General features: G+C 32.7%; 1 protein-coding gene across 1 annotated transcript in view; it reads left to right on the top strand.

The window, feature by feature from the left end:
* The window catches only part of LOC133195444 (uncharacterized), a 319,912-nt gene extending 309,646 nt beyond the window's left edge, over window positions 1-10,266 (top strand). The window contains exons 11-13 of the mRNA XM_061331287.1: window positions 881-1,072; window positions 1,262-1,483; window positions 9,305-10,266. Coding sequence (XP_061187271.1) covers window positions 881-1,072; window positions 1,262-1,483; window positions 9,305-9,978 — 1,088 coding nt within the window. The 3' untranslated portion in view covers window positions 9,979-10,266. The remainder of the gene's footprint in view (window positions 1-880; window positions 1,073-1,261; window positions 1,484-9,304) is intronic.
* Window positions 10,267-13,043: the final 2,777 nt, after the last annotated feature.

The following is a 13,043-nucleotide window of genomic DNA, read 5'->3' as shown; positions in this document are numbered from 1 at the left end:
CTAATATTTTGGACGTCTCTATAGAAACACAAAAAACATCCATTCGCACAATGTGTGAGTTTTCGCATTTATTTATTTATTTTATTATTAATTGCGCTTGAGATGGCTTAACTTAGGATCAAATTTTACACAATGCATGTATACGTGGAAAAGAAATTTCTTTTCCATATAACTTCACGACTATATTATTCTTACTGATATTGAAACATCACCATGGTGTGTGGATTTAATGACCCTTTAGAGTTAGGATGGGACCATGATATTGGGTCATACGGGAACATAGAAATCTTTTTAAAACCTGAAGAAGAACAACAGGGCTAAAGTAACTCAGTAGAGCATTGTGGCCCATAGGCGTTTTGCTTCTGTAAATGCTTAAATGTTCAACTCAATCGACTGATTTCATTTCACTAAATGATTCAAACTTTCCTTATTATAACCTGTGCTTTCATCGGAGATATGTCTAGTTAAACTATAAAATTGTGAAATGTATATCTTAAATAATGCTGAGTTTCAACTGATAATGATGGAAGAATATTTTTCTAAAAGTTAAAACAAAATTTTATCCCTTTATATGTCATCTGAGTCACTCGGGTTACTACTGCTAATGGTTTATCTCCGTCGTTTTCTGTCCATTGTCGTCAGTCGTGCATTAGTCATTATTTTTAAACCTTTTCAGGATCCACTGAACCAATTTCATTTCCATTTTAGTGTATAGCATATTCAGATATGAGAAAACAAAAACCGTTAATTTCACAGTTTTGTCCCTAGATGGGTTTTGTCAAAACTATTAAAATTAATACAATTTAATTTTTTGTAAAGCAGTCAAATTGTTGATGTATTATTAAGAATTTATTATATCTCTTTTCATTATTTTTATCAGAATCAGCATCAGGAAAGTTTCAAAAGCTGATCGATAACTCTCAGCGGAGTAAAGAACCGGAAACCTTATTCTGCGAAGAGTGGCATAAAAGTGTTGGTCATTTGGTGTGTAGTGATGGGACAGCAGGTACAGCATTCAGGGTCGGAAGTCGTTATCTGATGACAGCATACCATGTGATAAGAAAAACCTTAGGTTAGTATCTAAGAAGTTTTTTTCTGCATGAATTGTATATCCTTCATTTTTTTTTCAAGTAATTACTGCCATACCTAAATACTGTATTTTTATGTCCAATTTTATCTTGATAAAGTATTTGAGCAAGTGCAAAAGCTAACTAAGTTGCTAAAACTAATTAAAGTTGTTTTATAATTCTATTTCATCTAGAAATGTACATCTATAAAATCATAGAAAATGTCCAGTCTGACCCACTTCGCAGGATGAATTATTTAAGGTTATTGCAAAAACTGCAAGTAGAAGAATCCGGAAGAGATATTGAAGAGAAATTAAGAAATGGGGTCCATGAATGGCTGAAAAAGACTAGTTATCAATTACTTATCACCAGCCTACTCAGTGCTTTGGAGGATACAGGATTTTCATGTGCCAAAGGTAATATTTCACATAATGGACACATATTTAATTACTGCAGATAAGATTAAATGAATAATCCCAGTATTTTATGAGAAAGATAAGATTTTCCAGTACATCATATAGTTTGTTGGAAAAATAAAACACATGATGATCCAAAAAATATACCCCTGCTTGCAAAGTAGATGATAACGGTTGTGTCCATCCTTTCGATATGTACATCCATAACACTTTTTGGGGACGCATCCCTTATACAAAACTCCTCATATACCACTGAATAAAATTTAATTAGACTTTCATTGGATATGAGGCTCAAAGAGCTAATGCTATGGCCATTTGTGCGGTGTGCGTAAACTTTTTAGAATATAGGTCATAACTCAAGAACCCTTTGGCCAATTATTGTCAAATTTGTCACAGGGTATCCTTGGCCCAAGGGGTCCCGTTTATTCTAAAACTAGGGATGTAACCCTTAAACAAGGGGAGATAATTGGGTAAATAAAAAAAAGTACTGGTTGCTAAAAATCTTCTTCTCAAGAACCACTAAGCAGATTTTCACCAAACTTACACAAAAGGATGAAGATGTGTTATAGAAAATTGTTCAAGGCATCACCCTAGGGTAAAGGGCGTGGTCTCAAGGTCACTCCAAAATTGACCAAAAATTACATTTTATTAAAATGTTGATATTTTCCTTACTATAAGGACTAGGATCATCAAATGTTTTCAGCTGATGCATCTAAGGACCTCATATCATGTTGACTCAAAAGTAGGTCATGGTGACCTACTTTTTAAATTTTGTGGCCATTCTTTTTCAAAATGATTAAGAGGCAAATTTTGAACAATTTAAGGCCTATGATCATTAAACTTTGTCAGTTGATGTATCTTGGGTCCTCGGAGTGCGTTGACTAAAAGGAAGGTCACTTTGACTTTTTTTTTTAATTTTATGGCAAATCTTTTTCAAAACAATTAAGGTCATTAATTCGAATACTGAGAGGTTTAGAATCCTTACATCTTGTAAGATGATGCATCTTGGGGCCATAAAACATATTTATTAAAAAGTATGTCAAAGTGACCTACTTTTTGAACTTTGCAGGCATTCAATTTCAAATCGTTCAGAGGCATAATTTAGACATTTTAAGGCCTATGATCATAAAACTTTATAAGTAGATGCATCTTGGGTCCTCAAAAACTCTCAACTGAAAAGAAGGTGACCGTGACCTACTTTCCAATTTATATGACTACAATAAAATATTTCAGGTACTAATTGGCTTAGAATTATCAAAGTTTGTCAGTTGATGCATCTTGGGTCTTCGGAGTAGGTAGACTGAAAAGTAGGTCATCGTGACCTACTTTTGAAAATTTATGGTTCTAATTAAATACATGTATTTTTGGTAGTAATTGGCTTAGAATCATCAAACTTTGACAGTTGGTACATCTTTGGTCCTCGGAGTATAACGACTGAAAAGTAGGTCACGTGACCTACTTTTGAAGATTTATGGCTTTAATTAAATATTTCAGGTACTAATTGGCTTAGAATCATCAGACTTTGTCAGTTGATGCATCTTGGGGCATTGGAGTACGACAACTGAAAAGTAGGTCACCCTGACCTACTTTGAAATTTTATGGCTGTATTTTAATATTTTTCGGTACTGTTTGGCTTAGAATCATCAAAATTTGTCACTTGATGCATCTTGGGACTTCGGAGTAGGTCTACTGAAGAGTAGGTCACTGTGACTTACTTTTTTTTCAATTTATATGACTATAATTAAATATTTCAGTACTAATTGGCTTAGAATCATCAATCTTTGTCAGTTGAGGCATCTTGTGTCCTCAAAGTATGTCATCCAAAAAGTAGGTCACTGTGACATACTTTTAAAATTTTATGATTATAATTTGAAAGATATTTTAGGTATTAATTGGTTAAGAATCATCAAACTTAGTTGATGCATCTTGGGTCCTCAGAGAATGACACATGATAAGTCTGTCAGAATGACCAACTCTTCAAGGGTTTATCTAAATATACAGATACTTAGAGGCTTCAAATAGAAGTGATAGGTTGTACAGTTTATCGGAGGAGCGATTCAAGGCCCTTGGGCCTCTTTTTTTTATTCATAGATTTTATTTGTGCTTTCGCATTTACATACTCTACGATATATTAATTTACATTCAATACATACTTTCATTTCTACATTCTGATGCTTCATATTAAATACATTTTCTTTGTAGTTAATATATGTTGCATTTCAAAATCAAACTGAAATTATATATGACATATTGTACATTTATTTGAATCTTCACTGTGAAAGCTTTATATACAGATATAAAATTTTAAAAAAAAAAAAAGGAAAAAGGGGGTTAAAGGGTGCAAAAAGTGAGGTGGGGGGACAGTATTAAGTATTTTTACATACTTGTACATTTGAATATAAACGTGAGAAAAATAAATACATTATAGCATATCACAAATATTTTTCCAGTATTTTTCATAATCTGAAAATTTACAGTTTCTTAAAAGTATAACGTTTTTAACTAATATTCTATCCACAATATTAATTTCTAGCGTTGAGATGCTTAGTTTAGGCACATTTTTAAACCTACTAGGAAAAATAAATTGCTTAACAGTAAGTATTAATATATTGTGTAGTCTAAATATGTTTTTGTTGTTGAATTTGCCAAAAAGTATATCTTTTCCATCAAAATTGATGGTAAAATAAACTTATTTATAAACCATTCCTTAATGTGACGCAGAAACACGCGAAAAATAAATTTTCAATCGTTTCAACATCTTGTTCACAAAAGGAACATGCAGATGAATCAATTAGTTTGAGTTTATAAGGTATTTATTTGTTGCAATAATCCTATGCAGAATTTGAAATTGCATCCACTGAAATTTTGCTTCTTTTGTGACTTTAAAAGGAACTCCAAATATTTTGTTCCAGTCTATATCGCCAAAAAATATTCCATTATTTTCTTATTTTTCTAGTGCCTTAATCGCTTCCTTTTTTTCTTCTTAATGATTATACTATACATGTCTTTACAGTTTTGTGTACTTTTATATAAAAAATATAAAGTGAATTAGGGATGAAGGGTCCATTTTCTCCTTGTTCAATATCAATACGTTTCAATATCTTTAAAACAGCTACTTTTAAACATGCATATTCTACAAAATTTGTTTTTACATTAAGATTTGTGAGGTACTTAAGGCTTACAAATTTTCCTTCAGAATCAAACAGATCTCTTACAAAATCAAAGCCTGCATCGTAATAACTTTTCAAAAATATGGATGAGTTGTTCATTTTAATTCTTGGATTAAACCATATATGTTCATGAAGAATGTACATATTATTTTGAACAGAGTCAATGATTTTTACCAAATAAAGTAAAACCTCTTTCCAAAACTTGTTACTTATTTTATTACACATATAAACAGTAAAGTCTAAACCTCCTACCCAAAGATATTCAACTTTCATTCCTTATTCTGGTTCAAGAAGTTTTAGCCATTTTGTATCTGAGTATATCAGTCTTTGGATCCATGTTGATTTTAATGCACATAGAAAATCTACATATTCAATCATTTTCAACAACACATTTCTATAATGAATCATAACATTTTTCTTAACCTTATGAATTTTACTTCCCCATCAAAAGTAGTAAAGGTGTTTCTCAAATTCATCTAGGAGTTCCTTATTAGGGTTCGGAATAGTCAATATCAAATGGTTCATCTTTGGAATAATCAGGGATTTAATCACTGCTAATCTACCAATTGGAGTAAGTTTTCTTCTTGGGAAAATTTTTTACTGCCAATCCAAACCATTTTAGTTTTTGTGAAAATAATTTTCAGATCAGAACCAAGTGCAAAATAATTAAGCTCTCTTAATATACCATCCATAGACTGTGGTGATCCATCAGATATAAAAGAAGTATCATCAGCATATTGTTAAAGTTTATATTCCTCCCCATCAATCATAATTCCCTTTGTGTCTTTATTATTTCGAATTAGAATCTCAACAACTTCAACACAAAGTAGAAAAAGGTATGGGAAAATTGGGTCCCCCTGTCTACAACCCCTCTGAGGGAACAGGTGGTCAGTAGAAATCCCATTCTGTATAACACATGATTTAATTCCATTATTAAAAGTTTGAATCCAATTTTTAATTGACTTACGAAAATTAAAAAAAAAGTCTAATGTTTGGCATATAAACTTCATGATAGGGTGTCAAAAGCTTTTTCAAAATCAAAAAACATTAGTAAGCCTGGAATCTTCTTTTGTTTCGTGTAATGCATTAAATCATAAACCAGTCTAATATTTTCACCTATGAATCCTCCCTTTGAAAAAGCCAGTTTGGTCATTATTTATTATTTTATTCAATGCGGTTTTCAATCGTTCAGCAATACAGCCTGAGGCTATTTTATAAATCACATTCAACAAACTGATTGGGCGCCGGTTTTACAAGAATTGTTTTCGTTTTCTTGGTTTTGGTAGGCAAGTTATTATACCTAACTTATTTGATTCAGTAAAGTGTGATAATTCATATGAGTTTTTTATTGCTCTTCGTGATCGGGAGGTCGTGAGTTCGAATCTCGGCCGCGACTGACCTAAGTCGATAAAAAAATGGGTAGCAACTGTTCCTTCGCCATGCGCTCGGCACTTTGAAGTGAAAGTTGCGGGTCCTTCGGATGAGACCTTAAAAACCGAGGCCCCGTATCACGGCAGGCGTTGGCACGATAAAGATCCCTCACTGCCCAATGGCCGTAAGTGCCGAGTAAAGGTCAAAATTTGAAGCCCTTCACCGGTATATGGTGACGTCTCTATATGAGTGAAAAATGAATGGGACGTAAAACAACATACAATTAATCAATCAGTTTTTTGCTCTTGAAATAAAGGCACCTATATTCTGCCAAAAGAATTTGAAAAATTAAAACCATCTGGTCCGGGATCTTTCTCATTTTTCATATTTTTCAAATAATTGAGAACTTCAGAATTGGTCAATGGGCCTTCAAGACTTTCTGATTATTTTTTATTTAATTTAGGGACATCATATATTTTAAATTTGTCATGAATACTTCCAGAATCCACATTCTCCTTACTTTTATAAAGATTTTCATAGAACATCTTAACTTCATTCAAAATATCAAATTAGTTAAATGTAATTGTTCCATCCTCCTTTTCAATTTTAGGTATAACTTTACTGTGATAATTTCTTGACTCGAGACTAAAATATTTTGAAGGGTTTTCTCCTTCTTCTATCCACAGGTAAAAGTTCAGAATAAAATAATTTACTTAAGATGTACAGTAACTGTAATTTACTTTCACACACATGACATTTTTTTCCCTTGTCAAATAAAATTCTGAACCCCCCCGCCCCCCCCCCCCCGTTCTGAAATTTCTGGATACACCACACGGCAGCAGTAGGCCCGTGATTAGTGATATTTATATGGAAGAATCCTCAAGTATCTTCAAATCATGACCGCGGAGCTATGGTAGGATCACGATGGGTGTTCAAAGTTATACAAAGGAAAATAAAGGATATCTAGATCTATATCATAAATAGTTCCTCCACAATAACAGTAAGGCTGTGATTAATCATATTGGGCTATCAAAAGGGCTATCAAATTTTGCATAGGAATATATAGGAACATTGTTTAATCTTCTAGGCAAAAACAGCAAAGCAATAATTAGTTAAATTTATATGGAAGCATTGCCATGCACTGTCATGCAACATGTAATGATGGACAACAAGCAGAGTGAGGGTAAGTTTACATTGTCGCCGGCGACAATATGAACAGGACGCCAAAATATACAATCAGGCTGCATGAAATAGAAAATGAGACACGTCAGTGTGATTTACTCATAAATTATTTCACAAAGCTAAAAAAAATCTTGGGGACGACAAAATGTGCAGTGAGGGTAAGGCACCTAATTGTATATTCTATGTCTATGTCCTTCCCCCGAGGGACATGATCTAAAAAGAAAATTAATCTACATTTTTAATAAAGTTTTCATATAAATTTCATTTTTTCTGACACAGTGGCTTTGAGAAGATTTTTAAAAGATGTCACTGAATTTTCACTAATTGTTAAGGTACTTCCCTTGAAAGAGGGTATGGCCCTTGAAATTTCGGTGTAGGAAATAATGTTGGCATGTGCTTTCATTGACACAATGATAAGTAAATGCATTAGAGATGCTTATTTTTAAATTTAATATGTTAATTTTCAAGTCAGAAGACGAAACTAATATAAAAGTTAGTAGGATACATTAAACAATTAATGACCCCTTATGAGGTCAAGATGGTGAAATAAAGACCCGAGACCTGGCCCACGAGGTGACCTGACCTGACCGAGGCCGCGTAGCTGCCGTCAGGTCAGCGATTGGGCCAGGTCGAGGGTCCTTATTTCACCATGTTGAACTCATAAGGGGTAATCAATTGTTTTATTATACCGATATAAGTTATGGCAATTTTTGTGGGCTTAATTACTAAAATAATCAATTATGTATTAGACCTAAAAATTGTTATTATCAGTGTTCCATCGAGATCGGGATTCACTAGTGAAGTTGTTTACTTTTCGCCTGCAAGTTTTGTAGGTTTTTGCACCGCCGATTTATTAAAACACTCTGTGATTGTCAGTAACATACCTTTTTATAAAATCACAGATACCATTACCGAGTACAATGACAATCTGGTGCAGACTTTTACTATACAAGGGAGCCGAGTCTGCATTCGTTGAATTTGACATTGTAACGAAAGTTTCAATGAAAACGATAAATTTTATGACGCATCTGCATCCTAAGGCCAATTGTGTTCCGTATCCTAAAAAGACTATACATATTTTTATAACGGCATTTTTTTGTACTGAACAATCATTAATGTATTGCATTTTTTTTTAATTTGAATGGAATTTGGATTAACAGGTCATTTTTAGCGGTCATTATTTTTAATGACCGGGTCATTATACCCCACATTCAATGATTCCTAGGTCATTATTGCTGTAAATGGTACTTTTTGGAGTCATTATTGAGTTTAAAAGCCTTCTAAAAAGCCAATCAAATTTGAGTATTCTTAATAGAGGTATAATAAATGATGTTATAGTTCATATCATATTGATATCGTAATAAACTTTAAAAAATCAGTTCAAATCTTTTTCTTGTGCACATATATTCTATTGATTTTCTCGTGGAAAACTTTATAAAGTTTCGCATTTTCGAACAATACGTAGATTTTGGAAAATTATGACATTTTCATTGCTGAGTTATATGCCAGACTATAGTGGATATCTACACGAAATAAATGCAATGATTTTCCCTTGTTAACTCTGTTATTATAAAAATAATAGTATCACATGTTTTTTAGGGTAACATGTCAAATTGTTATCCCGCGAAAACAATTGCTTACTGAATTGAAGCCAAGGTCGACAAAGGTTTTCAAGGGATAACAATTTCACATCTTAACCTAAACAAACATGTAATATTTTTGGTTATACTGGATGTATTTAGAATGTATTTGAATGAAAAAGTCACAGTAAACCGTATGCGCAGACATCCTGACCAATAAATTTTTTTATACTGTTATACTTTGTTATGTATTGTCAACTGTTGCTATTTTATGTTACTCGGAAGGCGTGGTTTACAAATGGTTTAAACCAATCAAATTCACTTTTTAACATGAAAGTATAGCAAATATATTTATGTACTTTCATGCATAAAGAGGAATTAAATTTTCAGAAACATTTCCCATGGACAGAGCAAAATTTTCTTGAATAATGTACTTTTCTATTCAGATATCTTCTTTTCACATAGATAATACATAGGGCTCACTATTACATCTCCTAATCAATTCTGTTTATTTGTAGACAAAGCCGTGAATTTCATCGAGGACAACCCTATTTATGTGTATTTTGGTCGCACGAGAGAACAATTTGACTATAAAAGGTATCGTTTGAGATATGACATTCCATTCTTCAGCAAACAAGAAGCAGATGACGTTGCTTTATTAGAAGTAAATTGGACAAATTTACCAAAGCCATTTATTTTGGACATATCTCGCAAGCGACCAGAAAATATTACCATTATTGGTCACCCAGCCTCCCATGGCAATGAACAGATAATTGACAGACTATGCCCCTTGATTTCGGAATGCGACGCCTTTCAAACTCACTGTAAAGCACTTTCATGGTGGAAGAGGAATTATCCTAAATCTGACCATAAAAAAATTAAAAATGATTATGATTCTATGTTCAGGAGGGAAAAGGTACTGTTCCACTGCTCAGAATCAACAACTCATGGTGCTTCCGGTGGCCCTGGGATCTTTGATTTAGACAAAGGCTTGCCAAAAGTGTATTTAATGCTCCAAGAGGGAATCCCAGGCTTTGTGCATAATGTGCATGATACATCTATGAAAGAAATATTGAGGATTTGTCCTAAAGAATGCCTTGTTGAGAGTGGGATCAGCATGTCCAGAGTCTATGAACTTTTAAGCAGTATACCACAATTGAAAGAATTGCGAGATAACATTTTTCACACCTGAATATAGTTGTGTTTGTGGATTTATTTAATCTACGAATAACTATGGATATATAATGATAATATGCAGTTGTCAGAATCAGGAAGCTTATAGATTAACTTTATAATTCATTTGTTAAAGTATAATATAAAATCAGACAAAAGGTGGCAAGATGTAATATCTTTACAGTTCCTATCGGAACAAAACTGCGTTCAGTGTTCCTATTTGAAAATTGTACAACTGCCAGCTGAAATAAGTATGTTTTAGACATTTGTAAAAAGTTTCTGAACATGGAACAAGTAAAATATTTGCTGTAAATGATGCCAAATGATGTTTAATAAAATTGAAATTTAAATATACAGTAAAACACGCTTATAACGAAGTGTCAGGAACGGACGATTTTGGTGAATGAAAATCTCTTCGCTGTAAATGTCAATTAATTATAAGCATGTTTGCCATAAGCTGTACTACTGCAGTAAAGTTTCCAAAGCGTTTACCAAATTTCACGAATATATATACTCCATGATTTTGTTGGTTCTTTTTCCCTTATACGTTATTGTATCGGTGTGGGAATATGTGTCTATAATAATACGTATATACAATTAAAAATATTTCAATTACGGATTTAAAAAAAAAAAGATTTGTAAACAAAACACGATCTTAAGCTAAGGTTGCTGAAATAATGCATCAGTTACTTATTCAAAAGCGAACTCATTTTCTATCAAGAAGGAGAAATTCATCAAAATAAAGGCTATCCAGACCTTTATTTATATAATTAAACAGCACAATTAAACCGCTTGTGAAGTTAAATATAATGTATTTGTTATTGGATGGTGTTTTAAGAGAGTTTCAAACAAGCGTTACGCAGCTATGTTAAGGCTTCCCGAAGCTTTAAAATTCGCTAAAAACATAATATGTCATTGCAGGTCGGTTTTGGTTTTAATTTAAAAGTACTGAACTTTAATACTTCCAATGTATATAGAGGGTTTCCTCGGCTATATATTAACATATTTGTTATGATATCACATGACTTTGTTAATCGCGTGACGGTCATTTATAATTTTTTGAAGTGTTTCATATAAATCGCTTCGGCGCAGCTGATAAACATAATAATTATTAACATTTTGTAATATAAATAAACTCAACGTATCCTTGTGTATCCGAAATGTGCTTGGGAAAAGTCATAGTATTACTTAGATACAAAATATTTACTGAGAAATTCAACTTACCTACAAATTTGAGGGTATTTTCCACACAATATCTGTGTTAATCTGTATTAAAACAAAGCCAACACACATTTTTCCCAAGCAAGATTCAGTTACAGAACAACCTCTTCTTACAGATTTCCACAAAAATTCTCTGAATAATCCTCATTAATCACCTGCGCCAGACTCTTTTATACACACAAAATAAATTCTACCTCCAACCACGGGTATAAAACAGAGTACATTTCAAAAATATATTTTTCATAAGCATTTTGAACATGCTGAATTTCAATCAAGGGTAGGTAAGCGGTGTATTTTTAAAATATTCGGACATAAAGGACTTAAAAAACCTTTAACGACCCGTGAGTTTTGCAATAGCTATCTAGCATTTTACATGCAGTTTGAAATAAAGTGTAAAGTTCATGACACTCTCCCCGTCATAACACCTCAAGTTTGTAGTGACGACGTCATTTTCCATTATGACGTCATATTTCGGTAGTTCAGAGATGTGAAGGCACAGAGTGCAATGTGATATTCTACGGGAAGCCTTAACCTACCTGCGTAGGTCATTATTTTATATAAATTTTAATATGGATTACTCCATTTACTTGCTGAATGAAACAAATGGAGATAACGAACAGTATTCAAGCTCAAAAGACCATTAATCAATACAAAATAGGAGCAGAGCAAACACGGACCTCCAAACATCAGAGGTGGGATCAGGTGCCATGGAGGAGTGAGTATCCCCTGCCGACCGGTCACATCCGCCGTGTGTTCCTTGTCATGATCGGGAAATAACGGAAAAATCCGTCGACAATTCAGTGTGTAAATAATGGCCTAACAATTAGTGTGAAAAACGTCAGTCAGCATTTGACTCAATGATAAATTGTATTTGCTGACAAGTTCATTACGAAATGATGACTTTAAACGAGACAGCTGATATTCTTGTTTCATCAACTTATTTGTCAATAATTTACCTCGTTTGAATGAATACAGAGCGCTAACAAAAGACTGGACTAGTCTAGAACTTTGATTCTTTTTTTCAATATATTTGAAACAAGAAATAAATTTTTAAGATGCTCGACTTGAATATTCATAATGTAGGTTTTGTTTTTGTTAAGCATGACTTCAGTGGCTCGATTATGGCCAGTGCAAACCGAAATATGTCGACAAAAAGAATCAAAGCTAAAATTTAATAAATAAAAAAAAGACTTATTAACTTTTTTTCAAAAATCCGCGAGATTCTTTGATCGCGATCGCGATCTAAAGTATCCTAAAAAAAAAAAAAAAGAACGACAGGCATTATTTTACATGTAATATGAAGATAATTATGAACAGTCTTCTTGCTCAAAGGCTAATCTAACAATTCCAATTGTAAACGGAGAAAACTCCACTTCTGAAAACAGAGATTTGATCAGGTGCCGTAAAGGAGTGAGCATCCTCCTAATGACTGCATGGTCTGGCCTACTGTATGCTCTTTGTAATTATCGATCAAACAGAATTAAGTTTTAAAATAATGGCCTAATAATTCGTATGAAAGATGTCAGGAAATATACGACTTAAGGTTTTTCTTCCATGCATTTGTTTCTGATAATAGACTCAATATCCAATAAAATAAAGCTCCAAAGAATAAAACTTTAATTTGTGGAAATATTCAAATAATTGGTTCTATTTGTAGAAACCTCGTATTTCTATATTGTTAAAGACACAATGCCTTAAAATTCTGTTCAAAGTTTAATGTTATAAAAACTTGAAATGAAACCCAACAAAGTCATAAATATAATCAGCATAATTTTTATTTGAATTAATATGCAACAGAAACAAACGTCATTTTCACGAGAGGAACTGGATGGATTTCCTTCAAAATCTGAAAATAAAAGTAAT

This window comes from Saccostrea echinata, unplaced genomic scaffold, assembly GCF_033153115.1.
Source record: "Saccostrea echinata isolate AGI-Se365-2 ecotype Australia unplaced genomic scaffold, CSIRO_AGI_Sech_v1 ptg000029l, whole genome shotgun sequence".
Classification (NCBI taxonomy): Eukaryota; Metazoa; Mollusca; class Bivalvia; order Ostreida; family Ostreidae; genus Saccostrea; species Saccostrea echinata.
Note: the sequence above shows the minus strand (reverse complement) of the source record. Positions and strands in the feature narration are given on the sequence as shown.